This window comes from Osmerus mordax, chromosome 28 (assembly GCF_038355195.1).
Source record: "Osmerus mordax isolate fOsmMor3 chromosome 28, fOsmMor3.pri, whole genome shotgun sequence".
NCBI classification, from domain to species: Eukaryota; Metazoa; Chordata; class Actinopteri; order Osmeriformes; family Osmeridae; genus Osmerus; species Osmerus mordax.
Genome location: NC_090077.1, coordinates 1,079,991 through 1,094,990, shown reverse-complemented (window position 1 = coordinate 1,094,990; position 15,000 = coordinate 1,079,991). Strand labels below are relative to the sequence as shown.

General features: G+C 49.8%; 2 protein-coding genes across 2 annotated transcripts in view; one reads left to right on the top strand and one right to left on the bottom strand.

Annotated features, from left to right (window-relative positions):
- med27 (mediator complex subunit 27) overlaps positions 1-4,455 on the bottom strand; it is a 6,671-nt gene extending 2,216 nt beyond the window's left edge. Inside the window, exons 1-3 of the mRNA XM_067231419.1 lie at positions 4,253-4,455; positions 3,995-4,139; positions 1,644-1,774 (exon numbers count right to left, since the gene is read on the bottom strand). Of these exons, the coding sequence (XP_067087520.1) occupies positions 1,644-1,774; positions 3,995-4,139; positions 4,253-4,455 (479 nt within the window). The remainder of the gene's footprint in view (positions 1-1,643; positions 1,775-3,994; positions 4,140-4,252) is intronic.
- Positions 4,456-6,327: 1,872 nt separating this feature from the next.
- Positions 6,328-15,000, top strand: part of LOC136937809 (netrin-G2-like) — a 20,461-nt gene continuing 11,788 nt past the window's right edge. The window contains exons 1-2 of the mRNA XM_067230927.1: positions 6,328-6,564; positions 9,779-10,422. Of these exons, the coding sequence (XP_067087028.1) occupies positions 6,328-6,564; positions 9,779-10,422 (881 nt within the window). The remainder of the gene's footprint in view (positions 6,565-9,778; positions 10,423-15,000) is intronic.

Sequence of the window (15,000 nt, the reverse complement as noted above, 5' to 3'; positions counted from 1 at the left end):
GGAGATTTCAAAAGGTGTAGTCTGCCTGTCTGTCTGCCTTTCTCTCTGCCTGCCTGCATGCCTGTCTTCCTCTGCCTGCCTGTCTTCCTCTCTTCCTCTGCCTGCCTCTCTTCCTCTGCCTGCCTCTCTTCCTCTGCCTGCCTGTCTTCCTCTCTTCCTCTGCTTGCCTGTCTTCCTCTCTTCCTCTGCTTGCCTGTCTTCCTCTCTTCCTCTGCTTGCCTGTCTTCCTCTGCCTGCCTGTCTTCCTCTCTTCCTCTGCTTGCCTGTCTTCCTCTCTTCCTCTGCTTGCCTCTCTTCCTCTGCCTGCCTGTCTTCCTCTCTTCCTCTGCTTGCCTGTCTTCCTCTGCCTGCCTCTCTTCCTCTGCCTGCCTGTCTTCCTCTCTTCCTCTGCCTGCCTGTCTTCCTCTGCCTGCCTCTCTTCCTCTGCCTGCCTGTCTTCCTCTGCCTGCCTGCCTGCCTCTCTTCCTCTGCCTGCCTCTCTTACACTGCCTGCCTGTCTCCCTCTCTTCCTCTGCCTGCCTGTCTTCCTCTGCCTGCCTGCCTGCCTCTCTTCCTCTGCCTGCCTCTCTTCCACTGCCTGCCTGTCTCCCTCTCTTCCTCTGCCTGCCTCTCTTCCACTGCCTGCCTGCCTGCCTCTCTTCCACTGCCTGCCTCTCTTCCTCTGTCTGTCCAGAATGCCAGCTGAGAGCCTTCAGGCCAGAGGGAACTTCACTAGAGCCTGAGGATGTGACATTCAGAGATGTCTGCAGTTACCATGGAGGCGGAAGCTGCAATTTCCTCTCATGCAACTGCTCTGATGCTCGCCCGCCCCTCTCTCCAGCTCCTTCCCTGACTGAAGACATCCTGTGAAACCTTTCGTTTTCCTTCCGACAACCTGAAACTGAGACGAGGGCACGTTCCAGCCTCCAGCGCTGGACAGACGGGTCCTGATCACAACCGGCCAAACACATACAAGGTCTGTTGGTTTTATCTCAAGAGTTCGCCCCTTTGTTGGGGTCGGTTTCTGAGGTTTCCTAATTGCGGTATTTGTACTCAGTGTTAACCCTTGTGTTATCTTCGGGTCATTCTGACCCATCAGTCATTGTGACCCACCATCGTATTTTTTGTATGTGACAACTTTACCGCATACAAAAACAAAGTGAAGCATTTTCTTTTCACTGTCGGGCTGTCGCAGACCCCCCACATTGCGAGGTTAAAAGAAAATACTTTTTATTTGTTTTTGTATTGGGTAAAATTGGGTAAACACAATGATGGTTCATTGTGAACCTTTGGGTCATGTGACCAGAAGGCAGCACAAGGGTTAAGAGGTGTGTTCCATCTCTGGTGGAGCCACAGAGGTCTCCATGTCTGGAAGAGAGGATGAAAACAAAGCCTTTATCTTCCTCCTCGTCTGCCAGCTGGGGATCCCTCTCCAGCATCTCCTTCAATCTGTCTTTCATCTCCCCGCCCCTCCCTCCCTCCACCCCCCCAGCACCTCTCCTCCACCCTCATCTCTGGCTCAGTAATCACTCTCTTCCTCCTTTTCTTCTTCTTGGGGCACTCAGGGTCTTAATGGTGCAGAAGGACAGCTGTGACCCCTCTGGGAGGTCAGAACTACAAATCGGGTTTAGAACTACAGATATGGAGGGGCGAGGCGTACTCACTGCGGGGACAGGACCAGCGTACTGGGCTGGACCTTGGGTCTTCTTTTGGCTGATGCTCCCATCTGATTGGCTGAGCGTTTGAGCGACTGCTGGTTGAGCAAACTGGAGGCAAGCCCAGCATGGTATTGCAACTACGGGACAGGAAGAGACAAAAGGCTAAGGTCAAAGGTCATCCCATGTTAAAACCTCAGCGACCTCTCATCGACCTCTCACACAGACGTAGTAACTCAGCAGCTCATTGGTTGGTACAGGATCTTGTAAAGCAAAGGGAGATGAGAACCTGCACTGGCACTAGAACTACTGTTCTTTCACGAAACGCTACCAACAAAGCTAGGCCTGCATTCCATGGCTGCTGTATCCAGACACGCTAGAGCATGGATGCCGAACCACCTTTAAATGAAAGGTCCTCCCTTGACTCAGGAAGCTGCTGATGAATGTGTGGCCTTCAGAACAGAAAATCCTGGTCCCCCACTGTCTCCCACCTCTTTAATGAGGAGTTAGTGTTCACACACGCCCCCCACACACACACACTGAGAACACAAGCCAACACACCAAGTCTACACGGAACATACTGCTATGCACACACACAGACGATATACACAAGAACACAGTCTCCCCCTCTCCCCCTCTCCCCCCCCCCTTTCTCCCTCTCTCCCTCTCTCTCTCTCTCTCTCTCTCTCTCTCTCTCTCTCTCTCACACACACACACCCCCCCCCCTTCTTCCTCCCAGAAATAATAAGGAAGCCGGCTTTAGCAGTCAGAGCATGATCAAACGGCTTCTGGCAGCACATTCTCAAAACGGTCCCCACCAGCACCTCTTAATCTAGATAAGACAGGCTGACCAATTAATCTGCTCTTTCTGGTTTTCCATCTGACTGTTTGTCTGTTTTCATGTGTGTGTCTATCTGCCTGTTCTACACTACCAGAGGTGGAGACTTTATTCACACCATAACTTCCTAACATGATAAACCCAGAAGTCACCTTCCGCTCTAATTACTCTATGTGTGCTTGTGTATGCATGTGTGTGCATGTGTGTGTGTGTGTGTGTGTATGCATGTGTGTGCGTGTGTATGCGTGTGTGTGTGTGTGTGTGTGCGTGTGTGTGTGTGCATGTGTACTGAAGCGAAACAGAGGGCACATCCAGACAGCACACAGAGCCACCTCTCCTCGCTGGTGGAGAGCGTGTGTATGTGAGCTGTGTCTCGCTGGTGGAGAGCTGTGTCTCCACGTCAGGAGGACTAATTGTAGCTCATTAGCAGTGTGGGTTAAGCAGAGGCCACTGGCTGGGTGGCTGAGGAGGAACACAGGGCCGCCCGAGGCAAAGTCACCTTGGACACCCTATCTGAGCAGGAAGCCCGAGGACAGAAAGTGTTGCTGCACCCACGGATACTAAAAGTTCCTCTCAGCCAGGGAGACTGAAGTTAGGGAGTTTGAAGATAAGGAAGTCTGCAGACAAGGTGTCTGAACTTTGACATTGACAAGGCTGTTGCCAGCCAGTCTGTGGATATGGAGGGTGCAGGTAGGGAGTGTATGGAATGAGTCTTTGGATAGAGAGTCTGCAGGTAACATGTCTTATCCCCACCCCTCACCCCAACACACACACACACTGCTGATGCTAGTGTATGTTCTCCCGGTGACAGGCATGTGTGGAGTTTCTGTAACCTCTCTCTCGTCTCTGGCGACACAGGAGAGGTCAAGGGCATCCTTCACACAAACACCAATCTCTCTAAAAGCACTGAGGGAGGAGGAGCAGGGTGAGAGCCTGTGTGTGTGTGTGTGTGTGTGTGTGTGTGTGTGTGTGTGTGTGTGTGTGTGTGTGTGTGTGTGTGTGTGTGTGTGAGATAGAGACCCCCTACTGGAATTACACATGATCAAAGGACACACACTGATGCTGCCACAAAAAAATGGAGGCAGGAAATGAGGAATGATTTTAAAGGGTTTGACCACTTCAGTGTGAAGTGCGTAGTGAGCTATATTCCTCTGGAGTGGGGGCAGGAGGGTGTGTGTTAGAGTGGAATCTAAGTATGTGTGTGTTTTGAAGTGGGGACCAGCTGTGCGTTATCAACAGAAGAGCCCTTGTTCTTTCATACCACATCAAACAGTGGAGTAACTTTAACATGCATCATTTCCTGTTGTCATGACAGGCCGAAAAACACACAGAACCACAGACACGTAAAGTCACAACAAGAAAACAGACCGGTACCGAGACGGGTTTCCAAGCAGACGAAAAGGCTGAATTTGATCATAGAAAACGGACGGATAGACGGAACAAAATCCGTTTGACTGACCAGACAGGCACACTGTGAAACAGTCGATCGTGCAACTCAGCACTCAGTTCTCAGGTTACTCACTTTGTTGGACCATTTGTATGCCTGCAGTAGCTGGCTGTAAAGAGGAGTCTTGTCCTGAACTGGATCCAGGCTCAACAGACCACTGTTGTGGAGAGGGTGGCTTTCTGACGGACGTCCAACCAGAGTACTTAAACGCTCCAACTCACTGCTCACAAACAACACACATCAGCACTGGTTTAAGTCAAACACACACGTTTATCAGTTTTACAATGTTTATAGCTACCAGGTCTATTTTGCTAGCTAGCTACCGTTGCTCACTTTAGATCGCGATTCACTGACTGCAGATTGTCTTGAAACTCGGTTGTGAAAACCTTTTCCCGCCCTTCGAGTGTTTCTTTATTTTTCATTCCATCTTTAAGAGAATCAAACACCCTTGTTACACTTGAACGAAGTGCCTGAATAGCATTGATAGCCTGAGAAAATGCTTCTAAATTTACACCAACATTCATTACGTCCGCCATGTTTCTTTCTACTGGACGAAAAAGCAGAGTGGCGCACAATGAACGTCATTTGCTTGCATGGGAAATGTAGTTTTTATCTCTCCATTTCCTTGGTCTACAGTCCCAACCTGTGGTAGGGCATCAGGACCACGGACAGCGACATGCGTGTCGTCCGCAGAATTGATGCCCAATTGCTTGGCTAAGCCTAATTAAGACTACAACAACAATCTCGAATCATAAATGATCTCTCATTGTCTCTCATTACTAAACCAAAACAATTTAACAACTCACATAGGCTACACTTCAGATGCTAGAGTTAAAATAACCTCGGCTAGTCTAACTGCAGAGTTGTATGTTAGATGCAGTGTGTGGTGAGTATTTATACGGACTGCTCCTTTAAGCAGGGTGGGGATCGGACCTGCTCGCTCGTGGGACGCCTCTATTTCTGGGCGGTGAGATGAAGTTGCGCATACGCTTGATACACAGATACAGTTTAATCAATTACCAATGGCAACGGAGAGGTCGAAAGACAGATAAATCTGTCCTTGAGCGAGTACCTTAGCCTGTGACACCCTGGAGATTGTTTTTTAAAGTAAAGAAAGGTGAGAGAAGACCCTGCCTAAAAGTAATCTGTCTGTGATAGATCATTCGACCATTTCTTTTGCTTCTTCGTTCCCGTGACCAACGGCACCAGCCACAACCCTGCGCGCGACTCACTTCAAAAGTACTGCGAGCAAGAAGTAATAGAGCGATGAGAATCTAGCCTAATCTTCTTAAGGGGAGGACAGCATCGGCAGACAGAATAAATATAAGAGCAAAAAGTCAAAAATACTGTATGTAGACTTCATTCATTCGGTAAGTGAAATCTTCATTATGTTTATGTAAATATAAGCATGTCTTTTTCAGAATTCAAAGCAGATCTCAGTCTTAGAATTGTAACCCACCACTCGTATTAGTGTAGCTATTGAAATTTCATTGGTTTCTCAATGGTTATTATCACAGTTCGTTCACATTTTAATTTAGGCTTTCAGGACAGCATATATGTTCCACAAATGTGACAGAAATGGTCTAGGCATAACATAACTAGAAGAGAGGAAAACTTGAGACTTGTCACAAGTTGAAGACTTCCAGCGTGCACTGCGAAATGCTAAGAGATGCCGTTGGACCGTTAGTTTACAGAGGCTATCATTTAACTGCAGGGTTCTAGATAAATGTATAAAGTAGGTTACTAACCGTTTGTGGCCGGTTCTACAATTCAAGCATGATATCTAGGCTATGCGTTTATTTATATTGTAGCCTAAAGTCTAGTTTTTGGAGGCCTATTATAACAAAGGCCTAATTATTTATTAAAAACAATTTCATGAAGATTTTCATTTAATGAACCCTCAATTGATTTCTGAATAAAGTCACTGCAACAAGAGACTAATATATTTAATCCCCTCTGTTCTACAGAACGAGCGCGTCAAGCCGTCCGTATACGTGCACCGACTGACATGAAAGAGGACCGTGGGCAAGGCTGGTCCACGGAGTCCCCTCACGGACAGGTTCAAGGACACCGGCGACAGACTACGCGTGGCAGGATGGATGATCTCATATGACAACGGAGGATGTGACAAGTCTGCGTCTTATGATAAACAATGTCAAGCGAGAGCAACATTACATTAACTTAAAAAGTAGCCACATGATTCATTCATGTATTGTAGAGAAACTAATACGAATTAATCCCTGAAATATTTTGGAGGTACACAAGTTGAAGAATTAGACAGGCCGAGAGTTGTATTGACGCTTTCACCTCCGGCAGTATGACAGACCGCCGGTTTCCCGGCTGACGGGTTATCGTCTTGAGGCCACAGTGGCACGGCGCATTTCCGTGCGTAACCAGGGTCTCTGACCATGTCGAGGGTCTGTCCGGCCGCCCTGCTCTCGCGGGTGCTGTTACTCCTACACTGCGCCGCTTTGTCTTTGGGGCAGTATGATGTGTGCAAGTCCCTGTTGAGCACGGACGACGGACCAAACTGGGAGTTCTACGCGTGCCAGCCCAAACCCATGGCCATGAAAGAGCTCATGAAGGTGCGCGTGGACCCTACTGGTATCACGTGCGGCAATCCCCCGGAGCGGTTCTGTACCCTGGTGAGTTGTTGGGCTAATTTGGTTAAACACGTCAGGGTTATAACAGTATTCTCAACTTGGAGTTTAAAAGCAGTTTTGAAACGTGCTTTTTGTTCTCCTTTTGGGTTCACCAACTGTCTGAGGGGGGCTACGTGCATTCTGACCTCCCCGTCATTTCGTGTCTCTGTGTTTAATTGCAGTGTGCAGGAGAGTTAGTGTGAGATTGAGTATGCAAGGGAGAGTTATACTGTCTTCCTTTAGAGAAGCTTTTGCTTCTCATGAATGATTTAGATGGAGTTTCAGTCACTCCTGCCTGCTCCTGCCCCACAGGAGATGCCGCTGTGCTTTTCCTTAGCGTTTTACTCCCCCTCCTCTCTCGCTCCATCCCTCCCCTTTTTGCCCCCCCTCCCCACTTTTTACTCCTCTCTTATCTCCTTTCTCTTTTCTCCTCTCCCTCTGGATCTCCCTCTCTCTTTTGCTCTCCGTCTTCCTCTCTCTCTCTCTCTCTCTCTCTCTCTCTCGCGCGCGCGCGCTTCTCTCCCTCCCTCCCCCGTGCGCACGCTGGAAACTGCTGAGAAGGAGTCTGGTCTAATGAGGAAGGGATTTATTTATTTATTCGTCATTTAAACAGGGAGTTACTTGTAAAGACAGGAATCTCATCGCGATATAATTCAATTAAAAATACACAATGTCACGCAGTTACAGACTCGGGAGGAAGACAAAGAATAAATAGCATAGAAATTAAGACGTTAAAACAAATTGGGTGGTCTATAAGGCCAAAGAGAATGAATCACTAAAACTGTCAAAAGCACCTGTTTTATTATTATTTATTAACTATTAATTCTCTCTCTTGAAGCTAAAAAGAGGGGTGGAGTATTCTAGCCAGAGTCCAGCCTGCAGACAGGTCCAGGAGAAGGGTGTCTGAATGCTCAATGCTGCTCCCCAACAACATCACAGGCACTGCCAGAATCTCAAACCAGACCGTTTTACATCGCATATGCTGTCCTGGGTTTCTCCAAGTGTAGGGTCTACAGTTTGGGGAGAATTTACTGAGTTCAGACTTGACAGTGTGTGAGTGTGTGTGTGTGAGAGAGAGAGAAACAGTAAGAAAGAAATATAGAGTAATCGAGAAAGAATGGATGACAAGCAAACACAGACACACAGACACACAGACAAACAGACAAACAGACAGTGTCTCCATAAGTGTCCTGAAGCCCCTCTCCTCCTCCCCCTCCCCCTCCTCCTCTAAGCCCCTGGGTTAGAAGGTTCTGTCCTGCACTAGTGTCATACGAGGTATAATCCTGGCCCACATCGGAGACGCCCAGTTTAGAATCACAAACAGCCACCGGCACTATAAATAGACAGGCAGGTTCCACGGCAGCAGAAGCGGAACACCACACAAGCAGAAGAAGATCTAGAACCTTATCAAAACACCATTAAAACCGTTTTTGTGTGTGTGGCAGGGACCCTGTGATGAATTTTACATGATCACTGCCTGATTTAGTCCCCCGGGTCCCCCCTCCCCCCCCCTTCCCCCCCCCACCCCCATCCCTCCATGGTGCTAATATTAAATGATTATTATTATATCAGCCTCCCACACACACACACACCTCCCCATCTCTCTTCCTCTCTTCGCCCAGTGTGCACGCCCATGCGTGTGTGTGTGCCCGTGTGTGTGTGTGTGCCCGTGTGTGTGTGTGCCCGTGTGTGTGCCCATGTGTGTGTGTGTGTGCCCGTGTGCGCGCCCGTGTGTGTGCGCGCCCGTGCGTGTGCCTGTGTGTGTGTGTGCCCGTGTGCGCGCCCGTGTGTGTGTGTGTGCCCGTGTGTGTGCGTGTTTGTGTGTGTGTGCATATACCCCACGCTGGGCCTGATAAGCTGCATAGTGCGGTGTGTGTTCCCTCAGACCCAATTAGAACTGCTCTTTCCCAGCTGCACGGTCCGGAGGAGACCGCAGAGAACCGCAGAGAACCTCACGGAGCGTTACCAACCCCTCTCGTTTTACAGTCCAGCCCCTAAAGAGAGATAGGGAGCAGTCATTGTCTATGAAGTGAACCAGCTTAACACAGAAGCTGTACTAACAAGAGGCTTACTGTATGTTAAGATACATATCCATATCTACTGGCAGTGCAGCGTGCTTGCTGTCTTTCAATGAGCAGGCTTCTGATTTGTTAGCGACAAGGCTAACTGTGCATTTGTAAGCCAGCTAACAGCACTCGGTCGCAGGCTAATGGTCTTTAACTGAAGGCTTATACCACTTAGCTCTGTGCAGGTCTGCCCCATTGCCCTTTCACAGTGATGTGAGCGACAGGGATCCTGTGTGGATAATAGCCGGTTTAGTGGCACAGCCACCTGGTGTGACAGTTGGTTGAGGATAGAGGATCAAACTCTTTGTTGGACACCTGGTTAGAGGTTTCACTGGTTAGAACAACCACACAGTCACACACACACACACACACACACACACACACACACACAGTCACACACACACACAGTCACACACACACACACACTTATACATTTCAAAACAGAGTCCTGAAGCACACACACAGAGACTGTACAGTAATCTTGGAGCGCACATGCAGAACACATACACACACCATTAGCCTTGATGTTTTATATAAGTCAGTGTTGTGGAATACTCAGTATCACAGAATGTGAAGGAAATTGTGTGTGTGTGTGTGTGTAACAGACTCTGTGACAGTTTCTGGCCCGGTTGGCCATTGTGCTGTGTGACATGTTTTCTTTGGGATTAGCAGGTCAGGGAAGACCACACACCAATCCTCTTGGTAATCCGTCCTCATGTGTGTCACTGGAGCAGCGGCCTGTGACTGCAGCTTAGGAGCACACACACACACGCAAACACACACACACCGAAAGTCCTCGAAGCTTCAGGCACACCCACATCTTTATATACATATATACATATTTATAGTTTACGCAGGGTCTTCAATTTGAAACAATATCTGCATACAGTGTGACATAGTCAGTAAAAACAATTGCACTGTGATACAGGACACTGTCATCGCAGCAGTAATCAGTCACTGGGACACCATCTTAGAGAACCTGTTTTTAGCAGCATAGTTTCTCCACTGTAAACACAACAGTATCACGTATCAGTATTGGTCTGTGCGGGACTGTAGCGACCCATGAATCATCACTAACTCCCTCCTCCCTCCCTCCCTTCCTCTCTCCCTGCCTTCCTCCCTCCCTCCCTCCCTCCTCTCCCCCCCTCCAGGAGAATCCATACCTCTGCAGCGATGAGTGCGACGCCTCCAACCCCGACCTGGCTCACCCCCCTCAGCTGATGCAGGACCGCGAGCGCGGCGGCCTCATCACCTATTGGCAGACGGTCACATGGTCCCGCTTCCCAGAGCCCCTATTGGCCAACATCTCGCTGTCCTGGAACAAGAGCCTGGAGCTGACAGACGACGTGGTGGTGACGTTCGAGTACGGCCGGCCCACCGTCATGGTCCTGGACAAATCCCTGGACAAGGGCCGGACGTGGCAGCCGTACCAGTTCTACGCGGACGACTGCATGGAGGCATTCGGGATGCCCTCCAAACGCGTCCAGGACCTCTCCGCCACCAACCTGACCCGGGTCATCTGCACCGAGCAGTACTCGCGCTGGGTGGGCTCCAAGAACGAGAAGAACGTGCGCTTCGAGGTGCGGGCGCGCTTCTCTGTGTTCGCCGGGCCCAAGATGATGAACACGGACAGCCTGTACACGCGCATGGAGACCATGAAGGGCCTGAGGGACTTCTTCACCTTCACCAACCTGCGCCTGCGCCTGCTGAGGCCCGCTCTGGGGGGCACCTACGTCCAGAAAGACAACCTGCTCAAATACTTCTACGCTATCTCCAACATCGAGGTACCGGCCAGGTAAACACACACCTTCGCAGCACAGAGACCGTTGAGCTACAGAGCCCGTCTTTTACGTACTGTAGATATTACTACCAGGTGAGATACCAGCATCAAGGACTAACCAGGTAACGCAATGACATACATTTAGTAGACGGTTTCACCCCTGTATCTGGCATACAGGGGTGGATTTGAACCTGCAACCTCTTGATCTCTCTCACTACCTAACTATAACTATCCCTGGACTATCAGAAACCAGCCAGATAACATACTGTATATTTCCAGCCAAAAAAATACCATCTTCTTCATAGAGATACCAGCCACAAGCCAGTCTAAACACACCCCTCTCAAACATATAAATACCAACATTGAAGTAAATGGATTAAAGAACCTTCTCTTCCTGGTTGCGAGGAGATGAGTCAGCAGACACAGGCGTTATTGCAGGTGTTCGTTTCCTGTAGTTTTACGCTTGCAGAAGCAGACTGTTGGCCGACCTCTGTCTCTCTGCTGTCAGATGGTCCTGAGGGTTTCAATCATCTGTCTTTACAGATGATTGAAACCAGAACCAGAACAGAACAGAAATATTGATCAGTCGAAGGATCACTGAGTCCATCCAGGCATCTTTACTCGGGCCCAACACCGGTAATGTTAGCCACCCGTCAATAGTTTTCCTTGTTCCGAAAAGGAAATATTTTAGTGTTGGGGAGAGGGGTGGAGAGGAGGGTGAATGGGGGGGGAGGATACGGCTCCTGGTGATTGGTTTATAAGGACCAGGAAGTGTCAACGATTACTTTGGTTCACAGACAGTGTGTGTTTGCGTGTGTTTATCTGTGTGTCAACGTACATATGTGCAGTGTGTGCATTTCCTGTTGAGCCTTGTGTGTGTGTGTGTGTGTGTGTCTATTTAGTGTGGGTTGCTTGTGTTCAGCATTGAGTATTTGTATGTGAGAATTCAAGCGAATTAAATGATCGACATTAACACTAAGCTGGCAACACCTCCCCCCCTACTGTGTTTTGGGTTCTAGAGGGTTCTCTTCTTCTAGAGGGTTCTAGAGGGTTCTCTTCTTCTAGAGGGTTCTAGAGGGTTCTCTTCTTCTAGAGGGTTCTAGAGGGTTCTCTTCTTCTAGAGGGTTCTAGAGGGTTCTCTTCTTCTAGAGGGTTCTAGAGGGTTCTCTTCTTCTAGAGGGTTCTAGAGGGTTCTCTTCTTCTAGAGGGTTCTAAAGGGTTCTCTTCTTCTAGAGGGTTCTAGAGGGTTCTCTTCTTCTAGAGGGTTCTAGAGGGTTCTCTTCTTCTAGAGGGTTCTAGAGGGTTCTCTTGTCAGACGGATATTTAGAAGCCATTATCCTCCTGACCTCACATGATCTCTACTCACACAGACACACACAGACACGCACACACTCGTTAAACTCATGTGTAACAGCAGCAGAGATGGAAGCATAGGGTCATTCACCTCTAACAGGACTTTTAACAGGAATCATTACGCCAGTTTAAAGAGTGTGCGGTTGGTGTGTGCGAGCGTGTGTGAGTCTCTGGTCTGTGTCATCCCCGCGGTGGACAGTCTCTCTGCAGGATCCCGAGCGTCGAGGTTCTAATTGGCAGAGCCCCACAGAGACGCCTCCTCACAGCCCTCTGAGACAGGTCATGTGACAAGGTCATGTGACACGCCCACCAGGCCCTGCACCGCCAGCTCTACGGCTGTCTGTCTACTGTACACACGGCCCTCATCCCTCTGTTTCTCTCTATGTGTCTCTCGCTTTCTTTATCTCTTTCTCCCTTTCTTTCTCGGAATTGCTCTGTTATTTTCTCTCTCTCCCTCTCTGTCTCTTACTTTTTATCTCTCCCCCTCTCTTTCTCTGTAACTCTGTTCTCTTGTTCTCTCTCCTTCTCTGTACCTGCTGAGCCAGCACCCTGAGAAGCAAAGCTGGACTTTCACTTCCTGTGAATAATTCAGAGATCTCAAGGTCGTTGGGTGATTGGTGGTTAAAGAACAGACAGGCCTGTGTAAGGTTTTACACGATAGGCTGTAGACCTATATGTTGGGTCCGTATGAGAGCTTGTCCTCCAGAGCCCTGTGGTTTCAAAAGGTAGAAAAAAGAAAATTCTGAAAAAATATTTTCGGAAAAAGGTTTCAGAAATTAAGTTTTGAAAGGTTGAAAGAAAATGTGTGAAGAACAGTAAAAAAAAAAAAAAAGTTTGGTTGGTGGTGGTGCTACATTGGGAGTGTGGCCATATGTACATGAGCAGCCCAGATCCCTCCCAGATGGCCGGATGGAGGAAGGCAGGGTGGAGAGATGGAGGAGGAGGGGGCTGGCGCTGGACACAGATATGAGCTCATAAGTCTCACTACTGGCATCTGTTTGTGTCTCTGTGTGTGTGTGTGTGTGAGAGAGAGTGTGTGTGTGTGTCTTTGAATTGGTGTCAGTGTTTTGGAGCAAGGGAACACCTGAAACAAGGGGCTGGATGTACCTACAGTATTACATACACACACACACACACACAACCACACACAACCACACACCCGAATAAGCAGGCCAGTGTTAGTCAGTGTTTGTGCCATGTACACGTCCCTCATCATCCACCGGCTGACAGGGGGGCTGGTTAGTTAGACCAGCGCCAGGATCCCATGAACAGTAGTTTGTTCTGTCTTCACACATTATTACTGGGACGGGATGGAGGGGGGGGGGGGGGGGGGGAACAGACAGCAGGGGGAGGTTGTGGAAAGGAACAGCAGAAATATCTCTGGAATGATTTGTCACTAAGCGTGTTGGTGCTGTGTGTGTGTGTATGAGTTATGGTGTGGGCGTCTGTGTTTCTGAAGCTGTGCGTTAATCAGCACGATGGTTCCTGCAAAGTCGCCTGAAAAATAGCAGGTAACTCGTCTTATATTGAGTTTCTTTTTTCCCTGCGTGTGCGAGCGAACAGAAACGACTTGAGTGGGGAAGCCAGGGTTTGTGCAGCAGGGTGCTAAGGAGCCAGTGTGTGTGTGTGTACGTGTGTGTGTGTGTGTACGTGTGTGTGTACGTGTGTGTGTGTGTGCAAGGGTTCCAGGTGTAGTTCAAGACGTCTCCCAGGGGCAGGAAACGGGCATCTCATTAATTCATCACAAGGACTCACTAATAGACGTGTGTGTGTGTGTGTGTGTGTGATGGTATCTTATTCCTTTTCCATTGACTTTAATTATGTCTGTTTTCCCCCTGGACACACTTAGAGCTGTTCTCCCCTAAGGAGACCTTTAAGACATAATTAAAACTCGGTGACAATCGCTGGGCTCGCTCACACACACACTGACACACGCACACACACACAATGACACACACTGACACACACACATCTGACGGTCTGTGGACTGTGCTGCTCAGAGGATCCTGATAAGATCCTCTTGTATCTCGTCACCATGAGGCAGATCTCCTAACCTTTAAAGTCAATATCAAAGACACCCTCGATGATTAAAACTCTGCAGACACTCAGACACAGTCCTGGTGCTGTACTCATCACCTCTCTCTCTCTTTCTCTCTCTCTCTCTTTCTGTCTCTCTCTCTCTCTTTCTGTATCTCTCCCTCTCTTTTTCTCTATTTCTCTCTCTTTGCTGCTGTCTTTCAATTGTATTTTTAGCTATAATTAAATGGAAAAGTTTTAAATAATGGAATCTTTCCTGCCTGTCAAGTAGCCTTCAGTAAGAGCAGAGAGTGTTTTGTAAGTGTGTGTGCTTAGCCGTGTGTGTGTGTGTCTGATTATATATATAGGATGTGCATGTGCATAGGTGTGTGTGTGTGCTTAGTGTTGTGTGTGTGTGTGCTTAAATACTGTATGTGCATGTGTGTGAGCTTAAGCACATGTGTGTGTGTGTACTTGAACACAGCATATGTGTGTATCTGTGTGCTTCAACACAGCTTATGTGTGTGTTTGTGGATGCCTGTGTATGTATTTTACGAACCGTAGAATGACCTGTACCTTTCTGCCTCTCCTCCCCTTGTCCCCCCTCCTCCTCCCCTCCCTCCCCTCCCCTCCCCTCCCCTCCCCTCCCCTCCCCTCCCTCCCCTCCCCTCCCCTCCCCTCCCCTCCCCTCCCCTCCCCTCCCCTCCCCTCCCCCCTCCCCTCCTCTCCGCTCCCCTCCTCCCCCCTCCTCCCCCCCTCCTCCCCTCCCCCTCCCCTCCTCCCCTCCTCTCCGCTCCCCCTCCTCCCCCCCTCCCCTCCCCTCCTCCCCCCTCCCCTCCCCTCCCCTCCCCTCCCCTCCCCTCCCCTCCCCTCCCCTCCCCTCCCCTCCCCCTCCCCTCCCCTCCCCTCCCCTCCCCTCCCCTCATCCCCTCCCCTCCCCCCTCCCCTCCCCTCCCCTCCCCTCCCCTCCCCTCCCCTCCCCTCCCCTCCCCTCCCCTCCCCCCCTCCTCCCCTCCCCTCCTCCTCTCCGCTCCCCTCCCCTTCCCCCCTCCCCCCCCTCCCCTCCTCCCCCCCCTCCCCCCCCCCTCCCCCTCCCCCCTCCCCTCCCCTCCCCTCCCCTCCAGGTGTAGGTGTAACCTGCACGCGGGCCAGTGCTCTGTGAGGGGGGGCTCTCTCCAGTGTGACTGTGAGCACAACACCACAGGAGAGGACTGCTCCCGCTGC